This window comes from Triturus cristatus, chromosome 8 (genome assembly GCF_964204655.1).
Source record: "Triturus cristatus chromosome 8, aTriCri1.1, whole genome shotgun sequence".
Classification (NCBI taxonomy): domain Eukaryota; kingdom Metazoa; phylum Chordata; class Amphibia; order Caudata; family Salamandridae; genus Triturus; species Triturus cristatus.
The window spans coordinates 44,164,911-44,190,485 of NC_140591.1; the positions used below are offsets into that span (position 1 = coordinate 44,164,911).

Consider the following 25,575-nt stretch of genomic DNA (forward strand, 5'->3'; position numbering starts at 1 on the left):
TTATTCTCCTGTGTGTACTCCCTGATGGCTCTTTAGTACTGATAAGAAACCAAAGCTCTTCCCACACTCGTTGCACCTGTATGGTTCTTCCCTGTGTGTTTGTTGATGGGACCTCAGAAGTGATAAATGATTAAATCTCCTTTCACATATACCACAGCTGTAGGGGGTTTCACCTGTATGTATTTGTTGATGGATTTTGAGACTTGAAAGCAAACTATAGCTCTTCTCACATTCACTACAGCTGTATGGTTTTTCTCCTGTGTGTGATCGCTGATGGGTCTTTAAATTTGATGACTGGTTAAAATCCTTCCCACATTCACTGCATCTGTAAGGTTTTTCTCCTGTGTGTGTTTGCTTGTTGCGTTTTAGTGCTGATAAGGAACTCAGGCCTTTCCCACACTCATTGCACCAGTATGGTTTTTCTCCTGTGTGTGTTCGATAATGGGTTTTTAGGCTTGAAGTTCGATTAAAGCTCTTCCCACATTCACTGCATGTACAAGGCTTTTCTCCTGTATGTGTTCGTTGACAGACTTTTAATACTGATAAGAAACTAAAGCACTTCCCACATTCATTGCACCTGTATGCTTTTTCCCCCAGGTGTGTTTGTTGGTGTGCCTTTAGAAGAGAAGAATGAATAAAGCTCTTTCCACATTCATCAAAGCTGTATGGGGTTTTACCTGTGTGTATTCATTGATGGGTGTTTAGACTTGATAAAACTCTAAAGCTCTTCCCACATTCACTGCAACTATATGGTTTTTCTCCAGTGTGGGTTTGTTGATGGATCTTTAGACCTGACGACCGATAGAAGCTCTTCCCACATTCACTGCAACTATATGGTTTTTCCCCTGTGTGTGTTTGCTTATGGCACTTTAGTGCTGATAAGAAACCAAAGGTTCTACCACAGTTATTGCACTTATATGGTTTTTCACCTGTGTGTGTTTGTTGATGATTTGTGAGCTGTGATAGCATATTAAAGCTCTTCTCGCATTCACTGCACCTGTAAGGTTTTTTTCCTGAGTGGGTCCGGTGATGGAGCTTTAGAGTTGAAAGGATACTAAAGCTTTTATTACATTTTCTGCATGTGTATGGTTTTTCTCCTGTGTGTTTCCTGGAATGGAGTTTTAGACCTGATACTATACTAAAGCTCTTAGTACATTTGCCACATGAGTATGGTTTTTCTTTTGCGATTATTGTCTCCATTGACTGTTTTTGTTGCTCAGCCATCATTATTCATGTAGAACTGAAGATACTGTCAGAATCAATGTATATTGCTGATATTTAATTTCTGTGCCTTCCAATTCAACATTCAGTTTACATGAGGAGTAAAAGTCTTGTCAAGATATGACATTGCTTCCAAGGAGGTTCTGTGTTCAAGTTGGGTATTTTTCCAACAAGGAAAGAATGAACATCGTTATTGTGCCACTGAAGGGTAGAACATTGTGTTTCCCATTATAAGTAGACAAATCTTCCTTTCCTTAAACCATCAGCTGTCTGTTCACCGTTTCTGGGTTTTGCACCTTTTGACTTCTTCTAAATATTGTGATGTGGCTTTGTGACCAGGGTTACAAGGGACTATCCGCACAGTGTGGTTGGTATCATTTCAGAAAGTTGCAGACAGATGTAGTTGCCACCTAAATACAACGTTTGAACACCTTTTCATGCTGGACGTGGTGTACTTGTGATATTCATAATCAATGAGGAGGGAAAGAGAAGCTGTGATCCATTTGGCTTCCAATGGTTAGTACAAAAATCAAGAGGGGGGGAGAATGGACCACTTGTCATATGTAACCAGGGTCTTTGTTCATGTGGGAACCGTCATAAAAACCCCTCATACATGTACACAGGCCGTGGCGGTATATCTTGGTTCTCCGCCTGAGTGTACTGTTACAGCATCATCATTGGGTCTTTTTCTTTGTAAGTATGCTGACCTCCACCTGGAGGAAGACCTACTGGTTTGTCAGTAGTGGTCAGGAATAGAAAAAGAGGGTGTGCTCGGGCTCTAGTGTAGTGAATTAAAATTCCCTACATCACTTTTTACAAAAATATTTATTGGAAAAAGTTTTGATGTGGGAAAGTAAAAAACATTAGTGGTGCGTCTGTGATGCAGTTACTAATCTACCGCACTGATGTGGGTCAACATGTTTCAGCCTCGTGGAAACTCTAGAGGCTTTCGTCAGGACCGAGATGTGTTCTTAAGAGTGCATTATGGTTTGTAACAGAGAGGTTACAATGTAAGATCAGATCTGTAGTATCTGTACCTGAAGAAAAGAAAAAGAAATGTGCAGTTGCATGTTCATACATTACATCGTTGTTCATTCATGCTAGAATCTGTATATGAAACGCTGAAACTGTGGTGTTTGAATCTCAACTCACCATACTCGGGATGAGATTATTGTGCGTCTATATTGCGCAAACGGTGAATAAAACTAAACTGAGCTTAATTAAGAGCTAGTGGCGGATGTGCTAAGGATTACATTGTTCTGCATTCTGTCCATCAATAGTTCTTTTTGCATTTGTCACCCCGAGTGGGACGGGTATGCTCAGACGTGAGTCCCATGCTCTCCATGCCACTGGAATCCGTTGGATTAACGGAGGACGAGCCAAATAAGGCTTCAATTCACCTGCTTTTGCTGTGTCTCTGAGCCGAGCCCCTTGCTGCCCTTAATGGCTACCTTGGCGAGCTTGCAATTATAACCAGGCTCTGTTGATTCTTGCTGAGTGGCTCTCTGGTCTCGACACTGCCTGGACAACAATATTCTACCAGGCGGTCATTGATGGTCTCTGAGGGTTGCAGTAGATCGGACTGATACCAGAGGAGCTGAAAGGGGTTAGTGGTCATTGGTTACATTTAAACAGTACGTTCTGGAAAGTGTGCTACAAGCGGGAGGGCTGCAGGCGGTGAGTGGCACGCATAGCTGTCATTAGCTGCCACACGTGATTCTAGGTTGAGGCAGCAGAAGCAGCCCACTCCTGTACGCTCCACCCGCACACTCTGCTCCCCGGATTCTTAGGATCAACCAGTTTGTCGCTTTTATCCGCTACAGACAGGCAGTGGCCTATATCCACGGGGGTTTTACTTTATAATGAGATCAGGCAAGGTCAGAAACCAACCGAAACCAAGGCAAAAACTAAAATCAAAAAGCATTAAAACCCTGTTGGGTAACTTGACGGAAACAATTTTAACTCCAGGGGCTACACTAATATCACCAACGTATTCAATTTTTGGATCATCAACTCCCTCTGGAAAATTTACATTCCTAAAAGATCCAACTGCAGTCATTTACTCTACACCAGGTAAAATCACTGGTCTTCCTAAACCTCTGACACCTTACAAATTGAAACCTTCTCAGGACAAGGTTACAAAGTGCAGTACAGGAACAACACCAATAATAATGAAAGAAAAAGTAGTTTCAAAAGAAGTGGTCAATGTGGATAATACTCATCAAAACGTTAATAATATGTATACCATCCAGGCACAAGTGCATACAATAAGCACAGTTCAGTCTGAACCAGTAATTGATCAAATTATAGAAATCATCAACAACCGTTGTACTAGTGGCAATACCAATAGTCATTCTACTCCCAGACAACAACCAGTTAAAATAAACTCACAGGTCGCTTTCAACCTTTGTACAAAGCCCGGTACCAAATCCTGAGGATTCTTGGATCAAATCCCTTTCAATTATAAATAACACAGACTTAATGCAGGCAATAGAAACTATTACCACAAATCTGTGTCAGACACAACTTATACCTCAAATAGAAGAGCAACAGCATTCAGCAATGGAAATATCAAGCCTGCATGAACACTTTGTAAATGTTGTAACAAACCCTGCTGATGAAAATCATGCCATTTACACAGTTAACAATGAGCAAAAACCCAATAAGGAGGAAACACCTGTTAAAAATAAGAGCGATCAATGTTTGAGTAAAAAAAAAATATGGAAATAGCCCAGTTACCAGGAAGCATCACTAGGAATCAAGCTGTAAATATAAAAGCCAGAAATAATTCAATTCCTTCATTTGAAGCTCAACCGCAATCAATAATAGAAATATCAAGCTTGCTTGAACATCACAGCTTTATTAGTCCAGCAAAAAATGAAAATGGAAACAAAATATCAAACTGTGTACATGAGGAATTCACTCTCAATCCGGTTGGGCGTGTACCGGAGAGCACTGTTCAAAATCACCCCAAACATAGTCCAGTGGCAAGGGGAAGAAGTTTTGAAACAGATGGAAAAGTAGAAGACCTTATAATCTTGCATACCTCTCTGATAAAACATCAGTATCGGCACTTAATATGCAGTCGGACAAGCTGGATATTCAAATTAATTTGGTGAACATCATAGCAAGCTACATTGCAGGAATAAACGTCAAACTAGACTCATTGACAAGTCAAATCATTGCTCAAAATAACATACCGACTCCAAAATCAGCTCCAGTAACTAACTGCTTATGCTGCACTATAGTTGAGAAACTAAGTGACTTACCAACAATCTTAAAGAATATTTTAAGGGAATGCAAACGGCCTACCTCGCCCTTAGAGCCACAACATGCGGAGGTGAAAGACACACCAAAGGGGATTAAGGTACGACCAACAGTATTGTACAGTAATGTAGCGGCTGCTCCACCGGATGGGCAAATGATTCCTAAACCCAAGGTCTCGCAATTAAATCGCGACAATATTCTCGATACAAGGGGCAGAAGGGCGCACAAACAGGAATTTAAAGAGGACATTTCAATTTTAGCATCACAGCCTCTATTGTCTGTTGCACTAGATAATTCGCAAACAAACTTAATGGATGGATTAACAAACTCACTCAAGGACGAAGTAAATATATCCCCAGCCGCCTTAACAAAAAGGCAGAAGAAGAGGGCCAGGAAGGCCAGAAAACGCCCTAAAAACAGCAAGGAAGTAGATCAGAAGATGATTGGCCTCTACCCAATGTTTAATTTCAAGGGGGGAAAAAAATCAGCCCGCAACAATCATTATTTCGGATAGTGGCCAAAAGGAAGTAGGGGTGCAACATCTCAAGGATCAACTGGTGAGGATGGAAGTATCAAACCCAAGAAATGGGGAGTCTTTCAATTCAAATAGGGTACATGACAAAAAAGGTACATGAGACTTGTGTGGGGGGGGTCTGGGTTAAATGCTGAACATGTAGTAACAAGGCATTTCCGACCGGATCATCAATGTATGACGGCGATAAACAACAGTGCAGAAACGTCCAACCCCATGCCTCGTAGTTCAGCTCATGATTCAGGCCCAAATACCAATGTCCCGCTGGGGAAAGGGAGAGAGATTAAAATACAGAAAAGATTCCTGCCGGGTGTAGAGTTGAGTGACCGAGTTGAAATCAAATCTATTTCTCAGCACGTGATTAAGCAGGGTCCTAGTAAGTCTGGATCCCCTGGTGAACAAACTACCAGCTCTACTTTTATCATGCAATCAAGAGTAAATGAGCAAATACAACAGCCACATAATCAGTTATTATTAGTCCCACAATATACCTCACAAGGCCCACAAGACTATTTGAATAGAGGTAACATTTTGAGTTTAATGGTAGCTATTCCTACTTTAGAGTACCTAACGTCAAATGACCTCCAGTCAATTGGGTTCGTCAATCAGGAGGGCAGTAAGGGTATGGATAGCACCCTGTCGACTTGGAAAACTGACGAAATAGTGTTGGCCAAATTAAATCACACACCTCAATTCGAGGCCTGGGGTATATCTTTGTCTATACCGATTTAAAAGGGTATCCCACACCCCTACTACAGCGAGAGCGAAATAAGTCCAACGAGCCCAGAAGAAGGCTTGTTTATTCGGTACTTCGTGGCGCAAGAGGTAAAGATGAAACTGAGGGCCCCCCTTCTGCGGAACGGAGAGAATGACCTAAGGGGATGAGCAGCAGAGATGATCGTAGGTCATTAAATCTTCTCTCATGGAATATAGCAGGAGCAAAGCACGATGTACAGGATAATGTACCACCTGAGTACTGGAATAACTACGAAATAGTAGCACTTCAGGAAACAAGCTGATAGACCCAGTTCAGATCCCAGGGCGTATTCTCCATCACGTAAAGGCCACAAAGACCCAACAATTTGGGAGACCAAAAGGCGGCTTAGCGGTTTATATTTCAACAACTTTAAAATGTACATCCACCCAACTGCCAATAACTACACCAGATATGCAAATTATAAAAAATGGAACTGGGTTTAAATAAAAAAGCCGTAACAATTATTTTCATCAATCTCTACGCTCATCCAAAGCATAAAATTAAAAAAGAACTATTTAAAGCTTTAATCACCACCATATCAGATTTTCGGTTCGAACAACCTGCATGGGAAATAATACTAACAGGGGATTTTAATTCAAATCTGATTTATACTCCCGACAAAGTCAAAGACAAAGTGGTAAAGGGTCAGTGGTAAGTCAGAGTCTGAGAGTGTTGAGTGACATCTAGGAGGAGATGTTGCTAAGGCAGCGTCTAAAGTTAGAAAAGGTAGCGTCAGAATGATCTCTAAATGAAAACACTAGTTGTGTGTCGTCAGCATATGAGATCACTCTGACCCCACAAGATTCTGCCACCGTGGCCAGCGGAGACAGGTAGACATTAAAAATGAAACTTGATCCACCCCAGGAAGCATTTTTTTTGTTCTGGGGACCACTAGGAGCTTGGCATTAGTTAATCACAGATTCCTAGATTGAGAATTCCAGGTAAAGTGATGTTTAAAGTAATTTGGACCAACATTATGGAATGCTTCAAAAGCAACGCACAGCGATTTAAACATAATGCTTTTGTCAACTGAGAGCCAGTGTAATTTTACCAGACCGTGGGAGACAGATTGATATTGAGGAAATCCCAGAAGTAGGCGTGCAGAGGCATTTTGCAGCATTAGAAGTTTCTGCAGAAGTTTTTTTTTTAATGTTTCGGAATAGGTCATTTCCATAGTCAAGTTTGGATAGGGCCAAGGCGGTCACAATTGTCTTCTGAAGATCAGGTGAAAAGAATGGACAAATCCATTTAATTAGGTTCAAGGTGAAGAAAATCGATGATAACAAAGCATTGACCTGATCTTCAAAGTTCAGCTTGATATCAATAATAATTCCCAGATTGCGTACCTTGTTTGCACATGAATAAAACATACCCATGTCCTTAGGCCACCAAATGGGTGACCAGAAAGAGGTGTCGGTTCCTAGGAGTAGAACCTATGTCTTACCAGAATTTAACTTTAGGCTGTTAAGCTGCATCCAGTTGTTGATCTGAGTCATACAGATATTAAAACGTTCAGATGTTTCCTAAACATTACTAGACACTGAGACAATGATCTGATTTCATCAGCGCAGGATATGGCCGAAAAACCATAGGATTGGATGAGCCATGCTAGTGGGGCTACATATAGATTGAACAAGATAGGGCTCAATGATAAGCCCTGCGGAACCCCACAAGGTAGCTTAAGGCTAACCGAACTGAATTGGCCTAATGCCTCATGTTGATCCCTATCTGATAGGAAAGACTTTTGAACTTTGAGGGCGGTACCTTTAATTCCAGCCTCCGAGAGTCGGTTAGTTAGTATATGATGGTCAACCATATCAAAGTCCCTCGAAAGGTCCAATAGGATCAAGACGGTCTTCCCTCCTTCATCAAGAATTGATTTAAGATCTTCTGTTGCTGCAATGAAGGCAGTCTATGTTAGAATTGATGAGGGAATTACGGTCCAGGTGTAGAGCCCTATCCAGGACTTTTGATGGAAATGGCTGTCTGGAGATGGGCCTGTAAATACTGGGCTTCAGTGGGTCCAGGTTGGGTTTCTTTATTAATGGCACGATTGATGTTATTTTCCACTTAACAGGAAATAATTCTGTTCTCATTCATTTCCCTCAGTCAGTCACTGACAATATCGGACACGAGGTGTATTATCCTAGGGGGACAGGGATCAAGAGGTGAGCTGGATTTGGTTGCAAGGACTGGTTTATGTACATTATCCAAGGCCAGGGGAGAAAAGGTCTCCAGCATATTGTTTGTAGAGGGGTGTTGTATTCTTTGCAATGCTTTACTTAGTGCTGTATCACCACCCCCTTTTGTACCCCTTTACTGCAGCTCAATGTTCTAATGATTAGGTCATGTTAATTAGAATGTTCTTGGTTGCCTTGTTGCTGTTTTTGATTATTCAAAAGAGGTTTGGAGAGAAGTTGGAGCTGGGAGGAGATTTTTCTAGGTCTCCTGTCTGTCGTGTAGCTTACTACAAATAAATACATGAATTCCTCACCTTCGTGCCAGCCTTATTACTACAAGGGGGTATTTGAAATTATGGTGAAATTTGTGGCCTTCTGCATGCTGCCAAATTGTAGACCGCTTCTACTTTGGACTTGGAAAACGTAGCCTGAGAATTGCAGAAGTTAACACTTCAAATTTTTTGCATTTGTTCTGGTACTTTTGCCAGGCTTTTGACAGTGGCAAATAGTTCTTTAGTGGAGTTCTTTGTTTGATTGTGACATTTTGACAGAGAAGTATTTAGTCTTCTCACCCTTGATGAAAATTCTATTGTCTGTAATAGCTAGGGTATGGATTTTTTTAGATTGCAAATCATACTTAGCTGTCTACTTCCTTTCTAATTTCCTACAGAGCTGTTTTTGTAGTCTTAATGTGTTGGTGAACCATGGTTCAGAAGGAGTTTTTCTTCTGTTGGAGAAGGATTTTTCAGTAGCTGCTTCCTCAACAGTAGAGCGAGGCACAGGTAGAAGCAGCTAAGTTAGAGATCAGAGTCAACAGCTAACAGAGTAAAATAATAGTGTTTGGAATTCAAGGGGGTCAATCTTATGCCAGGCTCGTCCTCTGCTAAGGATGAAGAATTACTGTAGCTGCATTGTGAACTGGGTGCCTTGATATTAAATATTACTACTTTGTGGTTAGATTATAACAAGAGCAATATCTGTGTCCCCTTAAGATGAGGGTTGCTCGTAAAAATGGCATCAAGAGTATGTGCTGCACTGTGGGTGCGCAATGCTACCTGCTGGTATAGCTCTAAGTTGGTAAATGTATCAATAAGGGAGAGAGTTTCCTGGTCATCTGGGCTTTCTAGGTAAAAACGAAAATCACCTAATCTAGAGAAATCTGACTCCAAAAATGGGCTTAAATTATTGAAGAAAGAGGTTTTTTTGCCCTGTGGTTGATAAACAGCACGCCGTTAAAGGAGTAGGTCTTCCTGAGCCTGGGCTGAAAAGGTAGAAGTTCACATTCTAGTCCACTGCCTACTTGGGAGCTTGATACTGTCCGTTTTTCCCTAAAAATAATGTCTAGGCCTCCCCCACATCTATGAAGTCTGTCAGCCCTGAGGATAGAGTAGGCTACTGGGATTGCTTGGGCCAGATACGGGTTAACAGAAAAGTCTACCCAGGTTTCTGTGATAAATATTACATCTAACCTGTGCGTTTCTACAAACTTCCTAAAGTCTACATTGTGCTTCACTAAGGAGTGTACATTGACTAGGCTGGATCTGAATAAGTCAGAAGGGGGTTCATGAGTTGTTTGATTTGAAATTGCACATTAATATGGTATCATAACAGAGTAAATTTACCGACTACGCACTGAGCAGAACCAAGATAGGGTTTAAAAGTCTCACATTTGGTCTCCTTACCGGCTCTATTTAGTGCCATCAGTTCTTCCCCTGAGTATTTGGCAACTGACAATCGTTCTGGAATCAAATGGCCAGGGGTTCTGGCGCAAGGCACGATCCGGGCACCGACAGGCTTGCCTTTGGCAAAATAAAAGAAATTCATTTATGTCCCCAAGAGGATTCTTGTGCCAGAGTGTTCACTACAGACGCAGTGCTCTGAAAGTAAAAATTGCTGTTCAATAGGAAATAAATTAGCATTAAGGGCCTGATTTATATCTTGGCAGATCAGTTCCTGCCGTTGCTTTTTACCAGTTTCATCGCCTGCCTACATGGCATTTGGCCCACCGTATTGAGATGTTATGGGGTCAATGTACATAAGATCACCACAGTCCCGCCGACACGCAACGATTTTCAATCGCGTCATAGGCAAAATCAGCTGATGGCGGGGCTCCAGCCAAGGTTACCGCCGAACTAATCACAACATGCCTTTCATCCGAGACAATTGTGGTGGGAATACCTTCTACTTTGAGTTGGCGGAATCAAAGGATATTGGGTAAAAATGTAAAAAAATGTAATGCTCTAAACTTCCGTTTCAGTCTGTAATCCCATTGTCCAGGTCCCTCCTTTGCTGCTTTGACTTCACCATGACGACATACAACTCTGGTGTCACCGGGTTATAAGGTAAACTACTTTTACAATTGTGTTACTGTGAATCGTTTGTTTAGAATTGCTGTAGCCTCGTGTATTTTTGCATTGCTCTAACTTATGATTTTATTTCCTATGTCTAATGCAGTAATGTTGATTTTACAACATATCAAGGTAAAATGGACACACCTGTATTGACACTAAACTAATATTGTTGTCTTGTGGTGCTTTGATGGTGTTGTGCTGTGGGTGTCATTCAATAATGTGTGTATGTTGTTTGTGTGGCATGTAATATGTAATAAAAAGCAGCATAAAGCATTACCTACGTATGTTTTATAAGCAAACACAACACATATATGTATAGACACATAGATATGTAGTACTTACCAGTCTCTACTTCACCAGGGACTCAGTCAACAAACCGCTGCTAGGAAAAAGCCAGCACAGCGGGAACATCTAAAGTGGCTAAGCGAAATACACCTGGCCTGATGGCAAAGGAGTACTTTTAGTCAGCAGACGAGACCGTAGCATTGTAGGAGGTACGATGCTTACGCGACAGACGGCGGTTCAGCCAGCACACATCTAAGTACAGTGGACAGAATACCATCGGCTCGACGGAGAACTTGGAACTGCCGCCGCAGTGGGATGGTGGTAGTCCTACCAGGATCTAAATCAGGCCCTAAATCCATTTAGCAGTATTGCCCAATAAAGCTGAAAGAATACCATATCTATGCAAAAATGTCATCTTTGCACAAAGTAGAGAAAGATTTTCTAAACTGGATTGCTGTAAACAGATATGGCAATATTACCAACAGTAAGTGAAATCAAACATTTTTTAAGGTAAAAAAAATGCATTACGAATTATTATTTTCTATGTAATATAAATTCTGAGTCACCACGAGGATGGCCAGATGAATCAATGTCAAGTGAATGCTGCTTGCCAGCTCTGGATTTCTTTTAATACTTTAGTGCATTGCAGGTAAAATAATCACAGTTCTTTTACAATGGAAACTAACAAAGTTTTTACGAGATGATGTCACCCTACACATCATAATTCCTGAAAGAAGAAATAATACACTAAAAAGACACAATGAGCTCTTCTATTTACATTATTACATTGTACATTCTACTCTATCATTTACAAGGATACACAATTCCCAGATCCGAGCAATGAAATGATACAATGCTTTAATAGAAGAAAAAAAACATAGCAGGTAATCCTGTAATATACAGACCTCATGGGGTTCGGGAGACATTTCATGGGTTTCATCAGTGAGATAATAGCCTCAAACCAGTTTACAGTACTTTACTATTGTGTTTTGTGAATTGAGCATTCCAATTGTGAAAATTAAAACCTGGTGATGCTTATTTAATGAATGCTCATTCTTAGTTACACCTTATGGAGAACAGCATTACCAATCTTAACCTTATGCAGTCTTCACTTATTTCCCATTTAAAAAATAATACATTTTTCAACCCCAAAATAATCATACAACATTACAAAATACATATTAGCTAACATTTATGCCATGACTACATTCCCATCTAAAGGATCTGCTCATATTTATGATATCATCAGAACCCCATAATGGAAATATAGGACCGTAATAAATAATTTACAAATATTATCCTATAAAAATAACGAAGGTTAGTCACTGAAATATACCTGGACCTTAATGTTTACATAACTCATGAAGGCATCCACCATCCCCATGTGCATTAATGGAATAAAAAAACGTGTCCAAAGGTCAACAATGTCAAAGGTTACCAATATACCAAGTGATATGATCAAAGAGATATCTCTGCTTACAGCATGCACAAGGCAACATCCTGGGTGGGAGTGTAGCTTCAACATAATATTGTGTTTTTCCTAAGCTAGAAAGTGCAGTAATTGAATCTTACCTGACATTGGCAAGGTCTAGACACTGTTTCTTCATAAATCTTACAACTCTGCAATCTGCATAGTAAATGTAACCATTCCACATTAACTGCAGCCAAAATTATTTTCTAGTATGTGTTGCTGGCAGTGACTTATGATTTTATGACAGACTGAAGCACGTTAGATGCTAATCTACGAGTTTTCCTGTGTGCCCATTTGCCAATGCACATGCAGTTGCAAAAAAGCATGGCAGATCTTCCCACATCCATTCCAACAGAATGTTATTTCTGCTTTTATGTGTTCACTAACTGACCACTAGGCATGATAAATCATAAAACCTCTTCCCTCATTTACTACATCAGTAGGTTTGCAGGTGGTGTCTTACAGTTCATGAATGACTGAAGCATCCTATATAATTTATGTTGTTTTTCCTGTGTTTGATTGCTGGTGGAAATTTAGAGATGTTGAGCTAGCAAAACCCATTTGCCTTCAGTGCATTTACATTATTTTTCTTCTGTAGGTCTACACAGATGTCTGGTTAGGACTCCTGCTTGAGTAAAGCTCTTTCCACAACCGCTTCATGTGTGTGGTTTTTCTGCTTGTGTTTTAGCTTCTGACGCTTTAGACGTATGGATTAACTAAAGCTCTTTCAGAATTCACTACATGTGTATGGTTTTTCTTCTGTATGTCATTGCAGATGGATGGTTAGGTCTGATGCTTGAGTAAAGCCCTTTCCACATCCTCTGCTTGTATATGGTTTTTCCCATGTGAAATGAAATGACATTTTAATTTATATAGTGACTACCCAAAGGTGTTTAGATGCTGGTGCTCCGTTGGGCTGGAAAAGAAGAGGACAGAAGAATAAAAACACTATTTGTTAAATAGCCATATTGTTAAGGTTTTACGGAAAAGGAGAAACTGTGTTTTTTCCTTAAGATCTGGTGGCATGGATTTCCATAGCCTCATAGTACCAGCTACGAACCTGCTACGGCCCCAGGTACCTCTGCTGGCTTTGGGAATCCCATGGGTATGAGCGGATGATGATCACAGGGTTATATTGGGCACATACGACTGGAAACTTTGCTTAAAACATTTAAATTATGGGCTCAATCCCTGTAATGCTTTAAAGGCAAAACCGAGAACCTTGAATCAGTTTTTTATAGGAAGCCAGAGCAACAAAGGAAGAGCAAACAATACAGATTGATATTTAGGAATGGCCAATAGTAGCCGGGCACCTGCATTTTGAAGAATCTGAAGTTTATTTAAGAATTTGTTTTGAATATTAAGAAAAAGTGTGTTGCAGCAATACGTTTTTGACAAAATAAGTGCAGAGACCACAAATTTCTGTAGATCATATGGGATAAAAGGAAAACGTTTCCTCAATATTTTTAACGTAAAATAAACAAAAGGAAGGGATTGAATTCACATGGCCTTCAAAGGAGTAAACGCCAAGATTGTTTACTGTGGTGACTGGGGAAGGGAGCTCGCCTAACTCCTGTGCCCACCATATTGTTGGCCAGAAAGATGCATTTTTCCAAACAACAGAACCTCTGTCTTACCAGAGTTAGGTTTTAGGCAGTTGCCTGACATCCAGTTCCCAATTTCTCGCATACAGTCATGGAATCTGTGTGCTGTGTCATCTGGATTGCTGGCAAGAGAAACCACAATTTGAGCGCCATTGGCATAAGACACCACTGTAAAGCCGTAGGACTTTATTAAATTGGCCAGAGAAGTCACATAGAGTTTAAAACGGATAGGGCCAAGAGAAGAGCCCTGTGGCACCCCGCAAGGTAGTGAGAAGGAAGTGGATTTAAAACCATTACATTCCACCAGCTGCTCTCTGTCAGAAAGATAGTATTTTAGAAGTTTTAACGCTTTGTCCCCGATACCTAAAGAGAATAACCACTGCAGAGAGGTAATAAAATCAATGCTGCATTTCCGCCAGTGTTTGTCTAATAACTTCGGAGGCAGTTTTTAAAGCTAGTTTGGTACTATGCTGGCTTCTAAAGCCAAACTGTGAAGTGTCCAAGAGAGCATTGTTATTAATGACCAATAAGAATTCAGTATTGATGGCCTTTTCTACCATTTTGAAGGGAAAGGAAAGCCGTGATATTGGACTGTAGGTATTCGGGTCATTGTAAGCCACATTGTTTTTTTTAGCAGTTGAAGAATAGACACAATCTTCCAATCTTTAGGGAAGTAGCCTTCCAAAAGCATTTTATTAAAGATGCCTTCCAAGTAATTGACAATGATCTATTGCACTAGCTGGAGGATCTTAGGTGGGGCAGGGATCTAAGGGGGAACCAGATTTATTGGACTAAAAAGAGCCTTTACCATACACTCTGATGGTGGAGTAAAAGCCTGTAGAAGAGTACTGTAGCCTGGAGAGCCATAGGACAAAGAGGCTGCTGCTAGAGAAGGACTAACATTCTCCTCTTCAGCCCTATCTTTGACAGAAAGGTTAAGAGAAAATGTGCTGTACGCTGCTTCAACGTTGTTCTGAAAAAAGATCACTAATAAGTTACAAAGATCTTGACTGGGTGTATTGTTTTTAGGGTCTGATAGCTTACTTAACTTCTTCACTGTTGTGAAAAGTTCTTTAGAAGAGTTCAAAGAAGATTTAATTCTGCTCATGTAGTAAATGTATTGAGCTTAAAAAACATGTTTATAGATGCGAATGGCTTTGTTGTGTTGGATGGTAGTTCTTTGGGCATTTATAAATTTACTAAAGCTTCCTCCACATTCAATTCAAGAGCAAGTTTTTCTCCTACATGTGTCAGGGAAGCAAAAACCGTCGCTACCCTCAATTTGCCTCAGAAAAGATCTCGAGTGACGGTTAAACCCTCTTGCTGTAATGTTTGGACAAATGCCTATTAGAGATCAAGCGCACCATTTCAAGATGGCCGCTTGACTCATCAGAACAATCTAAGTACTGTTTGACGCACGGGATCTCGCGAGATACGAGGTTTCGTGCGTCAGCGAAGAGCGTTCTCAAGCGCACTTCAATTTAGTCCTCTGTGAGAGAAGTTGTGTTTTGGGTGAACTCCGTAGTATTTGAGTAAATTCAAGTGTGCGTCACAGGCTGTGACGAATTCTTCCGTAAACTCAGAGGAGGGACTGTGAAGAGTGAAATTCCGAGTTCCAGTCATATAGGAATATTCCTTCACAGTGCGTCAGAGAGTCTTCAGTGAGAGAAGAGATAAATAATTTCCAGAAGAGAAAGAAGCAGTATTATTCCCAGAAGAACTTAGCAGCCCTCCTGCTCTGCGGGAAATCGTCGAGTTTGAGGGAGCTTAAGAATTCAAATCCAGACTTCCAGAAACAAGTAAGGTCAGCCGTTAAAGACTAGAACTTGTACTCATTTGCTGAAAGTAAGAGACCACGCTGCCAGGCGTACTTCCCCCCCTTCGAATCTCCCCGCTTGCGCTCTTCCCTATTCTCTCCTCCCTGACTTTCCTTTCACTTACCTTTTTGCGCGCTTCCATTTGAATGCCAAGAATTGCCTGTGGATTACATCACCAGAAGCAGAACTCTGTGATCATCCCACTAATCACCAAGAGCAGAGCAGTCTTCGCTAATTATAGAACCCCCTTGATAATCATTCAGTCAGACTACACAAGGTAAGAGAATAGAAGGGGAGGCGAAGGAGTAAGAGACCTGAGGAGGGAATAGGTAATCACCTGACTGAATAATATCTCTTTGTGCATTAGGTTGATAGAAACACATGCCAGAAGTAGTCAGCTGAATCAGAAGAGGAGCTCAAACTCCAGCAAACCTGGGTAGGGAAGGTAACACAAGAGAGAACTGAAGCAGTCAGGTATTTAGAGTAAATGAGAGTTAAGTGATTTCTCCCTCTGTGCATTAGGTACTCCAGACAACAATATCAAGAACAGAAAGAAAAGGAGTCCAGAAAAGCTCGAGTGTCTCTTCTTGTCCCATTCCCCTTTCCCCCTGCCTGGAGCCATTGTATTCAACAGTGCGTTCCGGGAGGTGGGCATTGGGAGCTAGCAGCGTTCTGCCTCCGTGGGAATTCCGACACAGCTTCTGACAGATTGAAGTGCCGTTAATTTCCCCACTTGGGCAGAATGGCTGAAGGTTTTAGTTTGAAGGCATTAGGGGAAATGTTGGAGGGAATTCAGCGGGAATTAGGAGCCCTAAATGAAGAAAATAAGAATTTAAGACAGGAGCTGTTAATTTCCCGACAGGAAACCACACAATTGTCCCAGAGAGTTAGTGAGATCTCCACTGGAACACTTCCCGCCTCGACCTTTTCTGGTAGTGCCCAACCAGCTCAAGACCCACACACTGTAGCTCAAGTAATTCATTCAGTTTCCCCCTTGATTCCATTGGCCCCTCCCGAAAGATTTCATGGAGACCCTCAAAAGGCTCAACTTTTTCTAACCCAATGTTCTTTACACTTCATGTGTCGCTCCACCCTTTTCCCTAATGCTCAGTCACGGGTAGCCTTCATTTTATCCTATTTGGGGTGTGATGCTGCGAATTGGGCCATGCCTTTAGTTTCCAGAGATGACCCCTTCCTATATGATTTTGAACGTTTCAAGACAGAATTCCTTAGGATTTTTGATAGACGCAGAATTTCCCAGGCTACAGATAATGAGTTGTTAGAATTGCGTCAAGGGAACAGAGATCTTCTTACTTACCTAACTCAATTTAATAAATTATTGGTGGAAACCAATTGGCCCGAGGAGAAAAGATCAGCCCTATTCTATCGGGGTTTACGAGATGAGATTAAGGATACTCTGGCACAGATTCCTAACAGACCCACAGAATTCTCCGAGTTGGTAGATCTAGTTCTGGAAATTGACTTTCGAAGTTCAGAAAGAAGAGGAGAAAGGAAAACAAGAGAGTTTCGCTGGAACCTTCCCCGGTTTGACAGAGCAAGGTCGGATACGAGTAAGGGTCCGGGAGGAGCTGCAGAAAGTGAACCTATGCAGATAGGATCTGTTCGTGGGCCTTTAAGCAAGGAAGAAAAGGAACTAAGAAGACAAAAGAAGTTATGCATGTATTGTGGGGGTCCGGGACACTTTGTGAAAGAGTGTCCGAAAAGACCGAAGACTGTTAGTCAGGGAAACTTTCAAAACCATTTGTAGGCGGAGTCGCTCAGGTGGCGCAAAGGGAAGATCAGACTCCAGAAGTTCATCAAGTCATGAATACCCTTCAGACCCTGACGCCGCATTTAATTCTGCATATGACCTTGAAGTTTCGAGATCAAGAATTTGGTGGTGTGGCCGTTATGATTGATTCCGGGGCCACCGGCAATTTTTGTGACATCAAATATGCGAAAAGGATGGGAATTTTGGCTGTGCGCAAGGAACAAAAGGAGTCTGTTCGTGCTGTAGACGGGACCGATCTATCTTCAGGCCCAATCATGCATCACACTGAGTTGGTGGAACTGATCCAGGTAAATGGTCATCATGAGATCCTTCAATTTAATTTGATTGACGCCCCTCAGTTCCAGATAATTTTGGGTCTTCCTTGGCTCACATTACATAATCCAACGATAGATTGGGAAAATCGGACAGTCAATATGGATTCAATCTTCTGCTCCGAACATTGTTTGGACTCCCCATCCAAGATTCCAGAACCATCCCTGGCCACCTTGTTATCGTTTGGTGGAGAATCAATTGGGGTCATAGACACCTTAGACATTCCATCTGAATATGCAGAATTCCAAGATGTTTTCAGTGAAAAGGAAGCGGAACGACTTCCGCCACATCGTTCTTACGACTGCACCATTGAGTTGGAACCAGGAGCTGCGCTGCCCTGCAGTCGAATCTATGCGTTGACAGAAGCAGAGAATGGCTATCTCAAGGAGTACCTGGATCGCTATTTAGCCAACGGATTCCTTAGACCGTCACAGTCTCCAGTATCCTCTCCGCTCTTTTTCATTCCGAAGAAGGAAGGCTCCTTGAGGACATGCATCGATTATCGTGCTATCAATCGGGTCACCGTCAAGAACCGTTACCCGTTGCCACTGATTTCCGTTCTCCTCGACCAGATTAAAGATGCTCAAATATTCACTAAGTTGGATCTTCGAGGGGCATACCATTTAATTCGCATGAAGGAAGGGCACGAATGGAAAACCGCTTTCAGGACCAAATACGGGCTATTTGAATATCAGGTAATGCCCTTTGGCCTATGCAATGCCCCGGCAGCCTTTCAGCACTTTATTAATGACATTATGGGAGATTTGGTGGATAAGGTGGCAGTAATATATCTTGATGACATCTTGATATACTCCAAGAATACCGAAGAACATCCTGGGCACGTCAAGGCGGTTCTCGAAAGGCTTCGTCAGCATCAGCTCTACGTCAAACTAGAGAAGTGTGCTTTTAGTGTGCAGACGGTGGAGTTCTTGGGATTCGTTTTATCCCCAGGAGGAATCTTGATGGATGCTAAGAAGGTTCAAGCGGTGGTGGACTGGCCATCGCCAAAAGATGTCAAAGAGATTCAGCGATTCTTAGGATTCGCTAACTTCTATCGTCGGTTTATCCAGGGATTCTCGCAAAAGATCATCCCCATCACCAAACTACTCAAGAAAGGAGTGAAGTTCAGTTGGACCACAGAGGCAGAACAAGCCTTCGAATATTTGAAGTCCAGCTTTACCTCGGCACCCATCTTGCTACACGCAGATCCTAGTGAACCCTTTTTTGTGGAAGCAGATGCCTCCGATCAAGCAATAGGTGGAGTCCTGTCTCAGCGGCACAAATCCACTGGACAACTGCACCCCGTGGCGTATCATTCCCGGAAATTAAATCCAGCTGAAATTAATTACACCATCGCGGAAAAAGAACTGTTGGCGGTGAAGGATGCGTTCACGGAGTGGAGACACCATTTACTCGGGGCTCGACACACTATAACAGTGTTCACGGACCACAAGAACCTTCAATTTCTTAAGTCTGCAAAAACACTAACTCCACGTCAGTTGCGTTGGTCCCTGTATTTCGCAGATTTTGACTTTGTGATCACATACCGCCCAGGGAGTAGGAATGGGAAGGCGGATGCCTTGTCCAGAATCCAGACAGAAGGAACAGAACATGTGGTAACTCCCCAACCCATCATTCCAGACACTAAGATTGTGTGCACACTATCTGTTGCGAACTTTAAGGAAGAGATCAGCAGACAGATGTCCGCAGAGGAAATGGCTGAATGGGCAAGTCAAGAGGAAGGAAGAGTCATCAAGGATTCCTTGCCTTATCGTCAGGGAGCTCTGTATTTGCCCACTGAAGAGCTTCAGGAACAAGTTTTAAGAGACTGTCACGATCAACCTTTAGCAGGCCATAAAGGAACTCTAAAGACAATTGATTTAATCCAGCGCTATTTTTGGTGGCCAGACATGAGGTCGCGGATCAGGAGATATGTGGAGTCTTGTGGGCTCTGTGCCAGAGGGAAATCCAGTAGACAGGCTCCTCAGGGGTTCTTGCAACCGTTACCCACAGCAAAACATCCCTGGCATACGGTCACGTTAGATCTGATTGTAGATCTTCCTCAGAGTAAGGGTTATGATACCGTATTAGTAGTGGTAGACACCTTCACCAAAATGAGCCACTTTATCCCAGTAAAAGGAGTCCCGTCGGCCCCTGAGTTGGCTAAGCTTTTCAGAGAAAATGTTGTAAAAATTCATGGGGTTCCAAAGATCCTGATTTCAGACCGTGGCCCTCAATTTGTATCCCACTTTTGGAAGGCGTTTATGCGAGGGTTGGGTGTAGAAGTCCGACATTCTACCAGCTACCACCCAGAAACAGATGGCCAGACTGAAAGAGTAAACCAAGAGCTAGAGCAGTATCTGCGTCTGTTTCTTCTGGATCGGGGTGGTGAATGGTCAGATTTTTTGTGGATGGCGGAATTTGCACACAACAATGCCAAGAACGTTTCAACAGGTTACTCACCATTCTTTTTAAATTTTGGGAGACATCCAAACCCCTTTTGTAATCAGGGAGATTTTGAAGTTCCAGCAGTTAGTAACTTGCTAATGGATTTGGCTTCTGCTCGTAAGGCTGCGGAATCTAATCTGTTGAAAGCAAAAGAAAGTTACAAAAAACAAGCCGATCGACATCGAAGAAAAGCCCCACCTTATCAGAAGGGAGATTCTGTGTGGTTATCTTCCCGACATCTTGGATTGAAGGGAAATCGAAAATTTCAACCTCGATTTTTAGGCCCATTTCCTATTGAACAAGTTCTGGGTCCAGTTACCTGCAAACTCAAGCTACCCAAGCAGTTGCGGATTCACCCGGTTTTTCATGTGTCCCTCTTAAAAAAGACTGCTCCTAATCTCAGAGTAGACAGACCGCCACCCCCTTTACAGATCAAAGAACACCTGGAATATGAGGTAAAGGGGGTATTAGACTCTAAGAGGGTTAGAGGCAAGTTAGTCTACTTAATTGACTGGAAGGGTTTTGGGCCAGAAGAACGAACCTGGGTACCAGCTAAAGATGTGCATGCCCCAAGACTAATTAAACAATTTCATTTGCGTTACCCATTAAAGCCAGGACCGATAAATCGGTCTTTGAGAGGGGGCACTGTCAGGGAAGCAAAAACCGTCGCTACCCTCAATTTGCCTCAGAAAAGATCTCGAGTGACGGTTAAACCCTCTTGCTGTAATGTTTGGACAAATGCCTATTAGAGATCAAGCGCACCATTTCAAGATGGCCGCTTGACTCGTCAGAACAATCTAAGTACTGTTTGACGCACGGGATCTCGCGAGATACGAGGTTTCGTGCGTCAGCGAAGAGCGTTCTCATGCGCACTTCAATTTAGTCCTCTGTGAGAGAAGTTGTGTTTTGGGTGAACTCCGTAGTATTTGAGTAAATTCAAGTGTGCGTCACAGGCTGTGACGAATTCTTCCGTAAACTCAGAGGAGGGACTGTGAAGAGTGAAATTCCGAGTTCCAGTCATATAGGAATATTCCTTCACAGTGCGTCAGAGAGTCTTCAGTGAGAGAAGAGATAAATAATTTCCAGAAGAGAAAGAACCAGTATTATTCCCAGAAGAACTTAGCAGCCCTCCTGCTCTGCGGGAAATCGTCGAGTTTGAGGGAGCTTAAGAATTCAAGTCCAGACTTCTAGAAACAAGTAAGGTCAGCCGTTAAAGACTAGAACTTGTACTCATTTGCTGAAAGTAAGAGACCACGCTGCCAGGCGTACTTCCCCCCCTTACCTTTTTGCGCGCTTCCATTTGAATGCCAAGAATTGCCTGTGGATTACATCACCAGAAGCAGAACTCTGTGATCATCCCACTAATCACCAAGAGCAGAGCAGTCTTCGCTAATTATAGAACCCCCTTGATAATCATTCAGTCAGACTACACAAGGTAAGAGAATAGAAGGGGAGGCGAAGGAGTAAGAGACCTGAGGAGGGAATAGGTAATCACCTGACTGAATAATATCTCTTTGTGCATTAGGTTGATAGAAACACATGCCAGAAGTAGTCAGCTGAATCAGAAGAGGAGCTCAAACTCCAGCAAACCTGGGTAGGGAAGGTAACACAAGAGAGAACTGAAGCAGTCAGGTATTTAGAGTAAATGAGAGTTAAGTGATTTCTCCCTCTGTGCATTAGGTACTCCAGACAACAATATCAAGAACAGAAAGAAAAGGAGTCCAGAAAAGCTCGAGTGTCTCTTCTTGTCCCATTCCCCTTTCCCCCTGCCTGGAGCCATTGTATTCAACAGTGCGTTCCGGGAGGTGGGCATTGGGAGCTAGCAGCGTTCTGCCTCCGTGGGAATTCCGACACAGATTCTGACAACATGCCTTTGCAGATGGTTAGGATTGATGCTCAAATGAAGACATTTCCACATGCACTCCATGTGTATGTTTTTTCCCCGTGCATGCACTGGAGGATATTTATAATTGATAAGCAAGCAAAGTTTGTTACACGTTTACTGCATGTGCATGGTTTTTCCAGTGTGTGTTAGTTTGTGGCTCTTTAGATGCGCAGATCTACTAAATTGCTTTCCACATTCACTGCAAGTGTAAGGTTTTTCCCCTGTGTGCATTCGCTGGTGTATCTTCACATATGATGCATCTGTAAAGCTCTTTCCACATTCACTGCATGTGTACGGTTTTTCCCCTGTGTGTGTTAGCAGGTGGTTCTTTAGATTTTTACATGTATGAAAGCTCTTTCCACATTCACTGCAAGTGTACGGTTTTTCTCCTGTATGTAATCGCAGATGGATGGTTAGGTCTGATGCTCCTGCAAAGCTCTTTCCACATTCACTGCAGGTGTATGGCTTTTCTCCTGTATGCCGGCGCAGGTGGATTGCTAGGGTTGATACGTCAGTAAAGCTTTTTCCACATTCACTGCATGTGTATGGTTTTTCCCCTGTGTGTGTCAGACAGTGGCTCTTTAGATTTGAGGAATCACTAAAGCTCTTTCCACATTCACTACAAGTGTATGGTTTTTCTCCTCTATGCCTTCGCAGATGGATGGTTAGGGCTGATGAATAAGTAAAGCTCTTTCCACATTCACTGCATGTGTATGGTTTTTCCCCAGTGTGTAGTAGCTGATGGGTCTTTAGATGTGCAGATCTGCTAAAGCACTTTCCACATTCACTGCAAATGTATGGTTTCTCCCCTGTGTGCACTAGCTGGTGTATCTTTACATTTGATGCTTCAGTAAAGCCCTTTCCACATTCACTGCAAGTGTATGGTTTTTCCCCTGTGTGCATTAGTCGGTGGCTCTTTAGATTTGTAGATGTACGAAAGCACTTTCCACATTCACTACAAGTGTATGGTTTTTCTCCTGTATGCCATCGCATATGGATGGTTAGGTTTGATGCTTCAGTAAAGCTCTTTCCACATTCACTGCATGTGTATGGTTTTTCTCCAGTATGCCGTCGCAAATGGATTGCTAGGCCTGATGCTTCAGTAAAGCTCTTTCCACATTCACTGCATGTGTATGGTTTTTCCCCTGTGTGTCTCAGATGGTGGCTCTTTAGATTTGAGGAATTACTAAACCTCTTTCCACAGTCACTACAAGTGTATGGTTTTTCTCCTGAATGTATTCGCAGATGGATGGTTAAGACTGACGCATGCGTAAAGCTCTTTCCACATTCACCACATTTGTATGGTTTTTCCCCTGTGTGTATTCGCTGGTGGCTCTTTACAGTTGATAAACGAGCAAAGCTCTTTCCACATTCACTGCATGTGTAAGGTTTTTCCCCTGTGTGCATTCGCTGGTGACTCTTTACATTTGATAAACGAGCAAAGCTCTTTCCACATTCACTGCAAGTGTATGGCTTTTCTCCTGTATGCTGTTGCAAATGGCTGGTTAAGGTAGATGCATGAGTAAAGCTTTTTCCACATTCACTGCATGTGTATGGTTTTTCCCCTGTATGTGTTAGTTGGTGTCTCGTTAGAACCGTAGATCTACTAAAGCTCTTTCCACATTCACTGCAAGTGTAAGGTTTTTCCCCTGTGTGCATTCGCTGGTGGATCTTTATATCTGATAAACGAGTAAAGCTCTTTCCACATTCAGTACAAGTATATGGCTTTTCCCCTGTATGCCGTTGCAGATGGTTAGTTAAAGTTGAGTCAGTAAAGGTCTTTCCACATTCAGTGCCTGTGCATTGTTTTGCTACCCTATGTGTTAGGTGGTGTCTCTTTAGATGTGAGGAGCTTCTAAAGCTCTTTCCACATTCTTGGCAAGTGTATGGTTTTTCGCCCTTATGCCGTCGCAGATGGATGGTTAGGTCTGCTGCTCGAGTAAAGTCCTTCCCACATTCGTTGCATGTGTATGGTTTCCCCTGTGTGTGTGTTTGCTGATGGACCTTTAGTTTTGATAAATCAGTAAAGTTTTTGCTACATTTACTGCAAGGATATGTTTTTCCCCCAGTGTGTGTTCGCTGATGGATATTTAGTTTTCCGGAGAAAGTAAAGCTCTTTCCATTTTCACTGCATGCATCTGTATTTTCTGCTGTATCTGTTCGATATTTGCCCCACAGAGCTGATGACTCATTAAGAGTCATCTTACATTAATTACACTTAAATAAATTTTCTATGGATTTGTTACTGGTGGCAGTGTAGGGATGAGGAGTTAATAAAACTCTTTTCCCACAGAACCTTTATGTTATTCCTTCTCTTTTTGTTTGTTAATGAACTCTTATTTGTGATGGCTGATTAACACTTTTCCCACATTCACTCTGTACTCATGCGTTTCCCCCTGTGCATGTTTGGTGATGCTGCTTTAGTGTTAAGGAGAAGCCAAAGTTAGAGTTGCTTTGTATGTTTTTTTTCTTTCGGGTTTATAGTCTAAGCATTGGTTATAGTTGGCATAATTCATGTTAATGTCTTTGCTAACTGACTATTGTGGATCCTGAACCACTAACTATATTTTAATATGCATTACATATGTGTAGTGCTTGCAGAGTATCGTTCTTAATAATAATGTTGAATAATTACTGGGATTCTTACAAACCTGGTAACATATGTAAGGTCTTTCTATAAGGAGCTGTGTCTTCAACGTGCGTTAAAAACTTCCTAGTATAAGAGCAAAGAGTAAAACTCATAGCTTGGCTAAATAGTCTGTTTCTTGGCCAATAATTTATTAAATAAATACACACAAAGAGCAAAACTCATTACCAAGTCTTTATGTTCTAGAATAATGTTCTGCATTGCACTTCTTTCTATGAACCTTCAGAAGCCTGCTTCCTAATTCATGTTTTGCATACCTATTGTCTCTTTCTACGGATTGTAAGGTCCAGCCAAAACACCATTTATGATGGACTAACACCACAGCATTTATATTATCCTGTTAGAGAGGTGGCCCTGTTGTATGTACTTGAACATTATCTAAAATAAAGGGTGGTATCTAGCATGTTTTAATACTGGATGGGTTGTACCAGTGTATTTTTTGTGATTTTAATTCATTTGGATGTTTTAGGTCCAGCAGCATGGATGCCCTCAGCCTCTTGAAGCCGCCGGATTTCACTTGATGTTCTTGCAGGATTGGTCTGTTCTTGTACGAGACTCTTAGCCTCGTACTGAGTTGTGTTATTTCCAATTACTGTTTGACATCATTTCTGGTTGTTCTCGAGTATCGGATAGCTTTCCAGTATGGTCATATTTTCTTTACTACTCTTCGTCTTATGTGCACAGGTATCTCCTGTCTGTGGATACAAAAATACCTGTAATGTTGTAATCTATAAGCAGCAAAGAGTACACATTATGTCTCGATGAAATGTAAAACAATTAACACTAGGTAGCACTTTAGTCCATGTTTTTAGCTCACTGTACCACTATAGACATTAATCATTCTTAAGGAAATCAGCTTTGATCCTGCTCCAAAAAGAACAGCCCAGTATATACACCAGAGTTCAAGTTCATCTGAAGAGTAGCATAAGTAACCACACATAATGGTAGTTACCTTGCTGGCCTTGGTCAGTGAGTTATGGCTCAATTCTATGGCAGAGCAAGACAA

At 41.9% G+C, this 25,575-nt stretch overlaps 1 protein-coding gene and 1 pseudogene across 5 annotated transcripts in view; both read right to left on the minus strand.

The window, feature by feature from the left end:
* On the minus strand, positions 1–15,627 carry LOC146799972 (uncharacterized; annotated as a pseudogene).
* LOC146799973 (uncharacterized) overlaps positions 11,433–25,575 on the minus strand; it is a 46,767-nt gene continuing 32,624 nt past the window's right edge. For 4 of the 5 annotated variants that reach the window (XM_085620889.1, XM_085620887.1, XM_085620888.1 and 1 more), the window contains one exon: positions 11,433–25,264. In XM_085620889.1, the coding sequence (XP_085477015.1) occupies positions 22,037–24,124 (2,088 nt within the window). In that variant the 5' untranslated portion in view covers positions 24,125–25,264 and the 3' untranslated portion in view covers positions 11,433–22,036. The remainder of the gene's footprint in view (positions 25,265–25,575) is intronic. The other variant, XM_085620891.1, reaches the window with a different exon arrangement.